Source organism: Poeciliopsis prolifica, unplaced genomic scaffold, assembly GCF_027474105.1.
Source record: "Poeciliopsis prolifica strain line A6 unplaced genomic scaffold, Auburn_PproV2 SCAFFOLD093, whole genome shotgun sequence".
Classification (NCBI taxonomy): domain Eukaryota; kingdom Metazoa; phylum Chordata; class Actinopteri; order Cyprinodontiformes; family Poeciliidae; genus Poeciliopsis; species Poeciliopsis prolifica.
The window spans coordinates 585,419-600,773 of record NW_026562468.1 but is presented as its reverse complement, the minus strand read 5'-3'; the positions used below and the strand labels follow the sequence as shown (position 1 = coordinate 600,773).

Here is a 15,355-nt window from a genome sequence, read left to right as displayed (position 1 = left end):
TTAAAGTTACACTGCTCTCGGTGTTACTTTTCGAGTGTTATTCTAAAACATATCCAATAGTGTAGGACAAAGACCCAACACCAGCAGGAAAAGTGGAAGTCTTGCACGAGAGCAGCCAGACCAGGAATCAAACCTGCAACACACTGATTGCAGGACCAACTCCTGACGCAGTCATCCCCTGAAAAACAAACCGTTTCTGTGCTGAACTTATTTCTGTGAAATTATGTGCGAAGCCTCATAAATTGATGAGATATGGAAGATGTTAATAGTCTTTAAAATAGAGGTGCAACTTTAGCTGTATATCTGAGAAATATTTAAAGTAAAGATTTACTTTTACTTTTTTAGGGGAAAGCAGGTGGGCGTTGACCCAGCTGAAGGTGAGGAAGCCAGTGTAGTGAGTGTCCGCTCACTACATTACAAAGTTGATTTGTTTTTATGTTTTCAGCAAAAATTGTCTGTAGTCAAACAAACCTTTACAACAAACAGTGACTGGTGATTTAAAGTCAGCCGCAAAGTTCTGATTAGTGCATCTCTACTTCTAACCAAATTAAGTCAGTCAATGCATAATTTTTTTTTAATTTCTTTTATGTAACCAGGTAAATCCTGTTGAGATCTGGATCTCATTTTCAAGAGGGACCTGGGCAGAGAAGTCTGCAATAAGGATTTATTTCAAATGACTTATAAATGAAATGACAACTATGCTTAATACTTTCACAGTGAAATATAACCCTCTTTTATGAATTATTGCATAAAATCTAAACTATAACAAAAAATATATAGGAATTTCAAATTCTAAAGTTCTGTATTAGTAGAGTCCAAAATTCATCAAGTCTGACATAACTTTGCATGAAGCTGATGAAGGTCTAGATTGGATATATTTGGTATTTGCAGGATAAAGCTTTACAAACAACACATCAAATGTAAGTCATTATGAATTTCTTGTTTGACATATATACAGTGTGAAGTATGTCCTTACATTTTTACTGCATTAAATCAAGTATGCATAGCAATAAAATATGAAAGAATTTAAGAAAAATAACAGAACTAATTCATGAAGATGTGAAGCTGCATATGGTTTTGTATCTATCTATTGAAGCCTTGGCGCATCTGAATGATTAGCAGTGAGGTTTTGCAAGGACTCTCCTCTAACAGTCCCACTACTACAGCTGCTGCTGCACCCAGGTGGTTCCTCTGCCTCCGCTGCAGCGAATGTCTCTCCTGCTCCAAAGGAGTAGGAATCTGCAGAGATCCTCAGCTCCTCCACCATCTGTCTGCCCAGCTCCTGGATCAGCTGCCTGCAGCCCTGTGAGTCTGAACTCACAGCACCCGCTTTCCTGTTTACCGAGGGGGAGAGTGCACTGGAGGATAAGTGGGGGATGGGAGAGGAGGGGGAGGAGTTAGGCTGCGAGGGGCAGTCTTTACATGTTTCTCCTCCTCCCTGCTTGGAGTCAGAGCAGCCCTGTTCTTCAGCTTCAGACTCGTCGCTCTCGCTGGATGAATCACTGCTGCTGCTCTCTGTAGAAGCTTGTTTTTCTTCCTCCACCACCATCCTTGCCGCACTCTCAAGTTCATCAAGCTCCAGCTCCAAATCTTTCTTCTGAAGCGGGGTGTGTTGCAGAATAGTGGCCAACTCCAACATCTTCTTGGAACTGAGATTGCCAAGAAAAAGACAGAAAACGTTTTAAAAGGAGAGTTTCTGCATTGATAAATCAGTTTGAGAAGAAAAAGAGACATCAAACTACAAACTGATCGGTATTACCACCTCATTTGGAAAGAGGCATGGCGGCTGACTTATCAACCGGCTTGACGCACTAAAGACATAGCCACAGGATAACAATCTACAAATCTAATACTCATTAAGCAAATCCCATTCTTGTATGAATGCTAAGTAGCCTGTGATTTGCGGAGGCGGCGGGAGCTCAATGAAATATGGAATTATGAATGTTTAATAATGTAAGAAGATGAGCTCTGCTGATACAAGGAGGCTCGGGACCTTTTGTTCCCCAAACCGCTGCTTTCTCGGCAAGAGGTGAGAAGAGACTGCAAGGGATTACACAGAGAGGCAGATCAACCCTGCCCCCAACTCATCCTGCTCTGAAAGACACATACACACATGTACCTCTGAGTACGGGGAGATTAAAGCAGATTTTTGGGGCTGTGAACAGAAAGAGACGGAACCAATCAGACTGCCGTTATGGAGGCTGATGGAATCACTTCATATTTTACAAGTTACAATTCCCATATTTCAAAGTTTGGTGTTTGAGACAGTATTCACACAACTTGGACTGTTCAACATTTTTCTCACAAGTGGTGGTGTATTTTATTTGTATTTTTGTCAGAGCAAAATCGCACCTCGACAAAGGAACGAGACTTTTTAGGCAAATGAGACTGATTACAGAAGACTACACAGAGCTGGTGTGAATAAACCCTAATCAATCAAAGAAGAGCTTGTTGCAGTGTGTGCTTTCTGAAATACAGCTGGGATTGAGGAACAGAGATGTGGCTTAGAACTCACTGGATGCACATGTATGAGATTCATCTGTGGGAGATTTCCTCTTCATCTGACAATACAACTGGTTCTTTAAATACAAGGAGAACTGTTGTGTGCCATTGTCAGCATGTGTCTACATCACATTGCTGATTGATGTCTTTCTCAGATCAAATACATAAGAGTTTTCTATCCAATGGAAAATTGGGTCCTATAATGTAATCAGCAACTGCAACACATTAAAGTTAATGGGGTCTCGTAAATGATTCCCTGAGACTGCATATGTCAGACCAAGAGATACCTGGGGTCATACATGCATCAATTTTCATGGTTGTATTTACAAAAAACATTTTAAAGCAAAATCAACTTAACATCCACTTTCCAATAATGACATCTATCACACAGAATACCAACAAAACACATCGAAGCTTATGGTTGTGAGTGTGTGAAAACCTTGTGGAAGATCTATCACTGGCTCTTCTGAGTGTGTAACGTGTGGCAGATAGAAAAAGATAAACCAACCATGATCAAAACAAGCCATTAGTCTGAATAGATCCTGAGGAATGAAAGTTGGAAATCAGTTGAAAAGACTGCAGTAAAGTCCAGTCTGACTGCAGTCCAGATAATAAAAGTCCAGACCACGAGTGACTCCACGCTTCGGCCCTGCTTCCCCAGAGTTTAGGATTGCCATCATTAGGTAGTACATTAAACAGGATTATTGTCCTGCCACTTTGACTTTACAGTGGTGTCGCTGTGAACGACGTAGCAGACCGTTCAGGTGTTAGACATTGTGCTGCTGATGATTGTCCTCCTGCAAAGGCCCTCTTTTTGTAAAGGCATTACCTTTGTGTGGAGAACCCCGCCTACACATTATCTATGCTGGGAAAGTCCACTGAGCTGCCAAAACCTAAAGTGATTGCAATTTGTCCCCTGGTGCAGTTAGCACATATGTGCCGCCCCCATTGCCGTGGTGATTACTGAATTGGAGACCTCTGTGGATCACCACCATTCAGGATGTGTCCATTCAAGATTGGAGAAAGTGTGCGAGAGCAGAGCTGGAGTGTGTGTGTGTGTGTGTGTGTGTGGGAGTGTGTGTGGAGGGGCCACTGTTCTGTCATTCATATGCAAACACACTCTACCCCTCTTGCCCTCTCTGGGCAAATTAAACCACTGTCGAGCGCTGGGGTGGCTCCTCATTGTGAGGCAGTCCTAATGAGAGCCCTGTTCTGGTGAATGGAGTTTGTGGAGGCTGCACATTCATTTAAGACCCAAGAAGGGGCTGTGTAAGCAGATCTTATTCTACCTCTGTACCTATTGCACACACATTCCATTTTGAATTGAGAGAAAGGAGAAGAAAACAAACAGGCAATGGGGGCCGAGACACTCTTTGTTCTTGCACACACTAACAATTTGCAGAAAATGTGTCAGAAAAATCTGAAGACAATTTGAATGTGTAGAAGCTCATAACAGACTTCTAGAAGAGTATTTGAGCCATTCCAATTTCTATTGCTGTATATGCAGATGATATGTGCAAGATTTCAGGCCTCAGGCGTAATTCATTCCATTCAGTCCATGTGTCCAGACTTGTAGCAGATGTCTGCTGGACAGGTCTGAGCAGAGATACATTTTTATGACTGCATCCACAACAAACTGACAAGAAAAAGTGTTGACATTGAACACTTTTATATGCAACACCAAGGTAATAATGTTACAGCAGGAGCAACCAATTATAAGAATGTGCAGCATGACTACCCTTCTGTGCTGCACTAACAGGTGTGTGCTGGCTAACCTGCTGGAGAAGAAATGGGGCCAGGCCCCCAACTAGCTCATCAAACTTTCTAGAATCCATTTAGATTGTTGGGAATTTGTCATGAGAATTGTAGGAAATTAGTTCACACAAAAATTTTATCTCAACCGTGACAGTGCGCATGGAATCTACACAGCTCACAGAATTCACACAGTACACTTGAGTCACATTGTCAAACATCACACAAAAAGTCTGAAATGTACTCAAATTGGAAAACACTGATTAGAATACAATAATTGTTGGAAAATATATTCCGAGTGTCTTGAACTTGCATTTTCCATGCTAATGTAACTTTTTTCTTTAAAGATTTTGTTCTCTTGTGGCCTTTATTTGAAAGTAGTTTGACAGGAAACAGGGTAATGAGAGAGGGGGAAGACATGAGGCAAATGTCACCAGGCTGGGAATCGAGCCTGCGACCTGTGCCACCACAGCACCCCCATGCAGATATAACTTTTAGCTAGTTGCATAGCTTCACAGTAGCAGATCTTCACCGAAATGACACTGTCCAAAATACTAAAGGTCACAGAGTGATGGAAGAACAGGTGAGAGAGAGGTAAGGATTTTGTTGCCATAACATTTACTAATAGTATCGCCATGACAAGATTTTGCCATATTATGCAAGCCCTACTCTTAGTAGGACTAAGAGTAGGGCCGGAACACTTTTATGTATTCTTTTAATGTTACTTCATGACATATATTTGTAAATTTTTAATATAATCTTCATAGTCGGTCAAAGATGGCTCCTAAAATCTTAGACTGCTGCTTTCTGTTTACTCTGAACTCGTCTGACATGCATTGAAAACTCATTTGAAACTGATGCCCATAAAACAGGTTTCCCTCGTCTTTTCAAGTCAAAATGTCAGTTTTTAAAATTCAAATTATAATTGTCTTTTGGAAGACTGAATCCTGATTCAACAATCAGGATTCAGTGCAAAATATACCAAAAAAAAATAAATAAATAAATTAAAAAATTCAAGGAATAGAAGAATTGATAAACAGAGCAACATATGGATGTCATATAGACAAACAGGTGGATGGATAGGAGAACAATAGAAACCTGTAAAATTCATTTGCAACTTTCCTGCCCACCATATCTGAAATTTCCTACACAACCTGGGTATCAACTCATAAAAACACCAGGAATGCCAACAGTAGGACAGGAAAACGCTCCACGTCCAGTTCCTTAGCTGAGTGAAGAACTGATTCACAACATGTGTCAACAAAAATTCCTCCATTCTCTGGAGACGGAGAAAATCCCTGCATCCGCGAATCTTAAACACCTGTCGTTAGGATTGTGTTTTCAAAGAGCCAACAGGAGGGAGAGGGTACACTGATACATAACGGTAACCTTTGCTGATAAGGAAGACAAGTGAGGGAGCCAATAAAATTTCTGTTTAGGTACCTGACACTAAAAAGCCTTTGTGGGAGCATCCTGCAGTGACGCTGGGCCAGAGGGGCCTCCTGCAGTAGAGCCACTTCAGTCACGGCCCTGTATTCTCTTTCCCCCCATGGGAAGTCATTATTGAGATAGCAATGGAGAAGGGGGGTGCTTTTTTTTCGCTTCCCTCCCTCACTCTGTGGTAGGAGAAGCTCTGTTTGCAGTGCATACAAACGCTCCATCCGGAGGGAGGGATAATGTTGTACACAATCCGGCCATTACCACACTGCTGTTGTGGCTTTCCTTCATTAAACTGTGGAAGGGAGACTTTTTTTTATTTCGCCAAGGTTGAAAAGCTTCTGCTGAAACAAAGATGCCTCCATTTGCAAAGTATTTGGCGAGAACGGGCAGAGAGCGTCTCTGCGTATGTGCACCGCCTGTGTCTGTGAAGCCAAGTTAAATTACAGTTTCGGGTTTCTCTCATCCAGCTCATGTTTGCTCAAAGAGTGGCTCATTCAGTGAGCCTATGGACTTTAAAAACATGTCAGATAAAGCTTGTCCTCAGATGTAGAAATCTGGGTAAGAGAAGTACTGGAATCCCTTGGAGAGTCTTGTGGAGGCTTCATTCACTAGCTCAAGGAAGTCGGGAAGGAGGTGGAGATAAACAACTAGGAGATGCAATTCTTCAGTGTGACTAAACACTGGAATAGCCCCACAGACGCTGATAAGTATTGCAAATATAAGAAACACAGATGACTTTATCCCATAAGACATTGTTCAAGCTTGGTCTCACAGCAGCCTAATAAAGGCTTTACTGTAGCTTTGAGACAATGAGAAGGGGATCAATCAACTGTCTGAAGCCAGTCTGAGATGGTGTTAAATGGAAGGATAACAGATTTGACTTTGGGAATCATTCTTGTTAAAAATAATTTTAAAGCTTGACATGTTTTTTAAATATCAGTAATGTAAACTAAAGACACTGTTTGATCTACCCACTTCCATTCACAAGCAAATGTGAGAAGATTTCTTTGTTTTTATATAGTCACATACAATAGGGATGGATAGATAGATCAATGGTTGAATGGATAAATGAATGGATGAGTGAATGGATGATAGGGATGATCCAGTCCATCATAGGGACTGGACTATCATTCCAGCCCTATGATGGATGGATGGGCAGACAGCAAAGGGGTGATAGAAACCAGACAGAGATTGATGGATGGATAGAGGGGCATCAGACAGAAATTCTATGTGTGATAATGTGATGCCACCATTAAGATCTTGGAGGAGACTAGGTTTCCACACAAATGTTTTCTTGTACAAAAAATACTAAAGAAAAAACACATGCCAGCTAGCCCTGTGTAGAACTAAACTGACTGCAGGGAAGGAAATGTTTACACATCATGTCTGGTTTACCAAACAACAATAATACACCACACCAGCTGTTCTGGTATGAGTTAGCAGAGTACACAGCAAACTTCTCAAGTGACACAACTCTTCCTATTGTTTAATGACGGCCAAATTTAAAGGTACCCTTGGTTTAAATGAATTCACTATTTATTGCAGTGGGATAATCTCACACTGAAAGATTCAAACTTCTCTTTGAGAATACTTACTTTATGAGTGGACACTACCAAGTTACGAAACAATCTTTTTATCTAAACCAAAATCAGCACTGGCACCGCCGATTGAAGTACTACTACTCACACAAAGTACTACTGTGCTACTACTCAACCTATCAACACGATGGTGCCTACTCTTCTCCTAAAACAGTCTCTCAAACAGTGGTCCCCTGACCAGTAGAGGTCTGTGGGTGCCCCCTAGTGGTCCGCAAGATGCTGCATGTAAACAACCGTTTATGTGCCATGAGATGAGCTCAAAGTGCGATTCTACAGGGTTGTATTAAAAGTAATGATGGAAAACTCGCTTAAAACCAAATCACTCTAAAGAAAATCTGCAGATACCGATGGAAAGAAAATAACTCCAGGAAAATAACTCAGAGCTGATGCGTCATTCACTTGCGATTGGATTCCTTTGAATATTTTGGGAGTTTTCCCAAGATGCTGCTCTTTGCTGTGATAGAAACTATCATATCCATTCCATGTGTGTCCTGCAGATGGATTGAATAAAAACCGGTCATTGTCTGACATAGCATGTAATGACAAAAATTGGTGTACAGTTTTTAAAAAAAAAAAAAAAGCCAATTTGGGGAGTAGGTGTGTGGAGGGATGATGTAAGCAAAACTTCATCACAACCAATACTGCTTAGGTCACTAGTAAATTATAACATCAAATCTAAATTGGTGCTTGAGAGTTGTAGTCTTCAAATTATTGCATAATTTGAATTGAATTTAGCACATTAACTTCCATGAAACAAGACTTACTTATTTTATTGTTGTTGCACAAAGACATGACAGAAATGTCACTGTTTGTTCACCGGAGCACACAAAGGGAATATATATGTACTACTGTATTTGTGCTAACTATAACTTTGCATTTTCAGGCAGTAAATACCATAACACAACAAACACTGTGTTGATGTATTTGTATGCATTAGGTGAAATAATGTTTATCATTCCCATCCATTTTTTAACACTTAATTTTTGTATTATACTGATATTTAATTCAAACATTGTAAAGATTTGGCTCTTTTCAGTTTCAAGCCTTTCATTTCTCTATGCTTCAGAAATCCTTGAGATTCCTGAAGCATAGAGGGCTCCATCTCAAGACATCAGCCTGTGAAGCTGTAATGACAAGAAAAAAACAACACACATAATCAGTTGTATTAACTGGAGTGCTCTTCAAACATGAGAGGAACAAATTATGCAGGCACAGTTGTCTGTTTAAAATAAGCATGTGTATTCAAGACAAAATCTGGAGTGGTCCCATGCTGAGAGGAAATCTGCACTACTTATCCCAGTGGGATTAGTGACATTTGTGCCTTTGTTCTTCCCAGCAGGACCCATCAGGATCTCCATCACTGCTGAGATAGAGCAGTTCCTTTATCTCCTTTATTTTTAAGCATCTAGGATGACCATTTGACAGCTGAGTGATGCAGCCCAGAGCTGCTCACTTTTAACAAAGATCTTGATGTCACGCTACGCATGACTCCTGGGCCAAATCCCACTCTTCAAAGGAGGATTTAATTTCTTGGCTGAACCTTACAGGATAAGCCCCAAACACAACATCTGTATTGTTCAGGTTTTACAAGAAATACTATACTAAAAATATTCACACCCCACTGAATATTTTAGCTATTTCATCATGTTACAAGCATTAACTAAAAACTTGACCTCATAGAAAAGTAGCAATCATTTTACCAGAACCATAGATAGTTGAAACCAGAAATTAACATACAAGTAACAATAAGAAAAATAAAAAGACTCATACACCTTTTTCTGTCACAGTCCGAAGTTCAAACTTTCATAGTCTTCAAAATCAAAAGTTTACTTAAATTTCTACTGCATTTGGTATCATTACCTTTGAACTGAATGACTCAGGTCAAATGTTTTGGGTTTTCTTCCAAAGGTTTCTCACAACACATTGCTGGAGTTCTGGCCCATTCCTCTGGATTTCTCACAATACATTGGAACTATATAAAAATCTGGTTTCAAACTGTGATGTCTGATCCAATAGACTGAACAGACTGATCTTATTTTTGGCAATTAATTTGATTACATTAATTTGATCCGCCTATAAATAGGCTGGGTTTCGATGTGTGTGGGACATCTGCCGTTCCACTACCACCACCGGGGATGTGGTCCTGACGCGATGGGTGCATGTTTCCAGTAGCTGTATGCTGTAGCTGACGTCTCCAGCTGGTCTATTAGCCTTTGTTTGTTTGCTTTTTTGTTGTGATTTTGGCATGGTGGGACCAGTTGTTCTGTTTTTGATCTTTCTTTTGCACTAGATTCTTTTTGCTTTAGTCCGGTAGTAGTAGGGGCTTTCACGGCAATGTATAGGGTTGGTTCTCTGCTGCACCATTTTGTTCTTTTTGATCGGCTCACCAGGTCCAACTTTTGGGATTTAGTTTTTTTCCTCTCAGTTTTGGGACAAGGGGGACTGATGGTATTTAACTCTCTCGCTTTTTTCCTCATCACAGAAAATCAAAGCAGCTGAACCAAAAGAAAAGAGAGTTTTAATTTTCGAACCCTCATTCTTCTCTCTGTGTCCTCAAATATGTTGTGCCCTCTTTGGATGTAACAGTATGATCAAACAAGCTCATCAGCAGGAAGTATGAAGGGAAACTGAGGTCTGGAGCTACAAAAAAAGAAGGCAAATTGAACAGCAAAAATCAGAGTTAGTGTGCAACGTAATTTGCTAGAAGGTCACACAGTCAAACTCTGCTCTCACTCGCTGTGTAAGGATAAGAAGATCCCATGCACTGCGGTCTTAAATCATGGTGAATTCTTTGGAAGGCAGTAAATCTGAGACAGACATCCTGGCAGTCAGTGGAACTTTAGAAGGAGAAGTGCCCATGGGATGGCTGGGAGATTAGATAAATCAAGCTGCCCCTACAGTGAGCGTACATCAATTAATCGCATATCCATCATGCGAAGATGATAACTTCTGCTTTGTTGGCGACAAGCAATGACAGGATAGAGGCGTCATATGGCCGGGAATCCATTACGTCTCATCTTGCCACGAAGCACAGGTGAGGACTGATCTCTCAAGGGAATAAGTCGCGATGCAGGAAACAATGCCAACAGCCAACATGATCCATCATCGAACCAAGATCCACTGAAGGAAATGACAGGAAAGCCTCTGAAGAAGACACTGGGGGTAACTTCATTCTTCCTTCCAGCAAATGGAAGAAGGAAATGGCCAAGAAACATGGCAGAGTGAGGGGATGAGCAGAGGGATGGGTGTATCATCAGGATGAAAGAAACATTCATCAATTTACTCACTTTGTTGCTATGTTTATTGATTTTTCAATTCCGCTAGTGACTTTTTTTCAAAACAATAATAATAAATTTTGCTTATTCTGTGTTGTGTAATGCATGTACATTGTGTGAAATATGAACACAGCAAGAAAAGCATTAGCTCTAAGCTTCTAGATTATTTATTTAAGTCGACATAAACAAAATCAGAAGTGCTATGGCACTAACAACTGCCATAGAAATTGTCATGACAGCTGCGTACAAACACCAACTATGGACATATAATAGAACAAGTACTGTGTATGCACTTTTAGCAATATATTTCATGTTGTTGGAGAGTTTTATTGGGACAGTGCTCTGCAGCTGGACTGCAGCCTGTTTGTCCTAAGCAGCATCGAAAGTGGCGATGAGCTGCTATTAGCTTCTCCTGCTTCTTCAGCACTGCAACCAGTTTGACACAGTCATTCGTTCAACATCAAACCTTCACAGCAGAGCAGACTAATTTCACTCGGTGTTCACATTGCAAATAAATCACATATGTAAAGCTGAGTTCCACTATGGATCAATGCTCGCCAGTTGCTGTGACAACCTGTGCTACTTCAATTTCTGACTGTGGCGGGGGGAGCAAAGGAGGGGAAGCAAATATGTTCACTTTTAATACTTTAAGTATTTTAAAAAGACAGTAATGAATTACATTTACTCAAGTAAGAATGGTAATGTGGTACTTTAACTTTTACTCGAGTACATTTGTTTGTTTGCACTTTTACTCAAGTGCATTGTTTGCGTACTTCCTCCACCATTGCATTTTGGAGTGATTTCCGATAGGCTTGGTGTTCACATATGCTTTTGAACTGCGCTAGAATTCACTTTAGTCAAACTAAATGTAGGTTTTTAGGCAGATCAGCGTTAGCTTTTTTTGCCCATATCACACTGCATTCACATTGAAGCAGACTAAACAGGGTTGGTATGAATACGCCCTTAAACATTATGAAATCTCCATTGAGTGTGAGCCAAAATATACATCCTACGAGAGAAAAAGAGGCAGTCAGGCTTACTGTCTCTCTCAAGTGGCTGAAGATGACAAAAGCTTTGTAGCCTGGATGTCTTTTTCCCAATGTGACGGCCTGTAAGGGCTGATAATAAAAAACGCATCTCGATCAAAAGGAGATGTAACAATAGAATCTGCGCTTGGGGCTGCCACAGAAAGAGCTAATCCATTTAATAATCGATGTAGAGCATAGCTGGAATCACCCCGTCAAGCTGACATTAAGTTCCAGAGTGCAATGAGGAGGAGCAGCAGCGCTCCAGTCGGTGCCCCTCAGCAGATAAGAGACTGATTGACTTTTCCTGTGAGCTGACAGAGCTTAAGCAGGTCCAGGGACTCGTACAGCAGCTCTGTGTGTGTCAAAATGAGAGAAAAACAGGAGGCATGGTCTTATGGCAGAATCATTATGAGGTTGTTAAATGAATGTTCATGAATGATTTCAAGATATAAATAAATCAAGCTCAGCGGCTGAGTGAAACAAAATCTCAGAAATTCAATACCAGTGTTAGTGTGGAGAAGATTTAGATTCTTATATCAGCAAAAATTCTAAGTGTTTTTATGAGAAAAGAAGTAAGTGAACTAATCTTTAACTTATTTTTCATCTGCTCCTGTAAGTAAGCACTGGACCAACAGAAGCACTGTTCCTGAACCCTTGTGACAGTGTAATGGCTAGTGATAATGCTAAACAACAAAAGCTTTCTAATTCAACCAGGAGAACGAATAGCCTAGCTAGCAAAATAGCATCAACAGCTGTGGCATCCTCCAACATGGAACCACTTGGCAAAAGTAAATGCAGAGATCTTGCTTCCATGTCCCAACTGATCACAGAATTATCTAAGCAGAGGAACAACTTTAAATTCTCTCTGCCTATGAGTGGGGGTACTGGTTCTGACAGTTTGAGATTATGCACCAAACAACAGATTGGATTACCCTTTTAGGAGTCCTTGGAGTGGGAACTGGAGAATCCCCTTCCTGGGTACTCCCTTGTTCTGCTGGGGGACTTCAACATTCACATAGGAAATGACAGATAGACCTGGAGGGGTGTGGTTGATAGGAACGGCCCCTCTGATCTCCTCTGATCTCAACCTGAGTGGTGTTCTGTTGTTGGACTTCTGTGCTGGTCATGGACTGTCTATAATAAACACCATGTTCAAGCACAAGGGTGTCCATATGTTCTCTTGGGACCAGTACACCCCATGTGTACTGGTCCCTGGGACTTTATTGGATAAATTCAGATTCGTATTCCATGTTTCAGATTTGTAAAACTGGATTTTCAATCTCAGTTTTACTCCATTTAAATGTTCCTCTCATGTTTGAAGAGCACTCCAGTTAATACTGGGACCAGTACACCCCAGTACACCCCATGTCACCAAAGTTTGATGATCGACTTTATTGTCTCACTGAATTTGAAGCTGTATGTCTTGGACACTCCAGTGAAGAGAGGTGCGGAGCTGTCCACTGACCACTACTTGATGGAGAGTTGGCTCCTGTGGTGGGAGAAGATGCTGATCAGACCTGGCAGGCCCAAATGTATTATGAGGGTCTACTGGCAGAGACTCCCGTGAGATGGAGCTTTAACTCCCACCTTCTCCCAGAAGACTCTGAACACGTTTTGGGGGAAATGGTGGACATTGAATCTGAGTGGACTATTTTCTGTGTCTCCATTGTCGAGGCAGCTTATCAGAGCTGTGGCTGCAAGATTGTCAGTGCATGCCAAGCCAGCAATCCTCGAGCCCGCTGGTGGACTTTGGTGAGGAATGCTGTGAGGCAGAAGAAGGAATCCTATCTGGCCTTTTAGGCCTTTGGAACCCCAAAAGCAGCTGATCAGTACTGCAGCTTGGTGGTTGCTGAGGCAAAAACTTGAGCGTGTTAGGAGTTCAGCGAGGCCATGAAGAAAGACTACTGTCATGGAAAAAAATTACAATAAGGTCACATCTGCAAGTCATGTCTTATGAAATGTTTATGAACTCTCACCAAAATAACTATTTGGGGTACATGTATGAGGTTGGAAGGTTGATTTCCACAGCTGCATCAGGACCAGACCGTCTTGCCCCTTGTTTTCATTCCTTATCATTGTATAAATCTTACATGTTGTCTCTGCCTGGCAGAGCTTTGCATCCAGACTGGCTTGTCTCATGAGCTCTCTGAGTTGTGGACAATTCATGAATAAGCCTGATTGAGTGATTTTATCTGAACAGTGCTTGGAAATACTTTTTTTCGACGACACTACCGCACGGCTTTGAAGTGATTCTCACCATCCAGCATCTTAGGACAGGACAGCACCAACACTGTTTATAGTGGGGATGGTGTGCTGCTGACCTCAACTTGTGACGTTGTGGCAGGTGGGCAGAATACTGTAAAGACTTCTTCAATCCTACCAACATGCCTTCCATTGAGGAAGCAGAGCCCGGGGACTCTGGGTCGAGTCCCCAGAGTTCTACAATCTCTGGGAATGAGGTCGCTAAGCTGGGTCAAGAGCGGCAAGGCCCCGGGGCTGGATGAGATTCGCCCAGAGTTCCTTAAGACTGTGGATTTTGTAGTGTTGTGTTTTTGATGCGACAGGGCAATAGTGCATGGAACACTGAACCAACTCCACACCTACATAATTAATTAATGAAAATAAACATGTTAAAGTTCTGGACCTTTCCATGACATACTTGCTGTGCAATATCTATACTCTGCTGACTGGAAATTGAGCAATTAGCGTGTCATAAAACTGATACAGCAACAGTCTTCCGTCAGAGACCTTTTTAAATTAAATGACATCAGACTTACATAGCAGACATTGAAAGACACTTTTCATCTTTCATTCCTATTCAGACACAGATTCACACACTGATGATGGCAAGCTATTTGATTAGACTTAGACTTAGCCAGAGATCCAACCATTCTGAACACACTTGGACGACACGAGTTACGACAACATTAAGTTTCTCTTTGAGAATTTTTTTTTAATTAACTTTAAACAACGTACTTGTTTCATCTTTTACTTATGTGTATATGCAACTTTTCTACACACGCAAAAATTGTCTTCAGCTCATTTATATGTAGGGAATTCTCAGGCAGATACTCTTTTACAGGGTTTGGAAAGACCCTGTAAAAGTATTTTCTAAGACAGTGTGTTTTTTTAAGTCTTTGAAAATATTCACAAATATTATGTCCCAATCCTACAGTCCAGATGACTCTTCAATTGAGGACATAACACAAGCCATCAAACTTAAACCCTGCAGCTCATTGCTTGCATTTCAGCATTTGAACTGTTCTCAGAGCAGAACTTCAGATTTGGAACTGACGTAGGTGGACGGGTGGTGGGGTTACACTAAATCCCTGCGGACCTGTTTTGTATACATCTGGGCACCGAGCCTACAACATCAGGCACACATTTTTCAACTGGGCTTTTTTCTGGATGAGTACATCACTCAGCTGAACTTTTGCCAAGAGTAAAACAGAGTTCATTACTGAGAAAAGTGCTTGCAGGCTCACCTTTAACGTATGTGAGTAAATTTTACATATGAACTAGGAGGAGGAGAAAATGCAGGACCTGAATCTTCTGAAGAATAAAGCACAGATTCTCGATGTTAAGAGCTACAGTGACTTGCACACCCTGGACTTTTTTGTCACATTACAACCCCTAACTTGAATATACATTAGCACAGCACTGTAAAGTGGATGGAAAATGATGCCATATGAAAATGCATGGTGTGCAGTTGTATTCTTTCCCTCTAAGTGAATTTATTGTAGGAGCTCATAATTTTTTC

General features: G+C 41.1%; 1 protein-coding gene across 1 annotated transcript in view; it reads right to left on the bottom strand.

Annotated features, from left to right (window-relative positions):
- Positions 1-650: 650 nt before the first annotated feature.
- Positions 651-15,355, bottom strand: part of shq1 (SHQ1, H/ACA ribonucleoprotein assembly factor) — a 59,650-nt gene continuing 44,945 nt past the window's right edge. Inside the window, exon 12 of the mRNA XM_055022935.1 lies at positions 651-1,649. Coding sequence (XP_054878910.1) covers positions 1,088-1,649 — 562 coding nt within the window. The 3' untranslated portion in view covers positions 651-1,087. The remainder of the gene's footprint in view (positions 1,650-15,355) is intronic.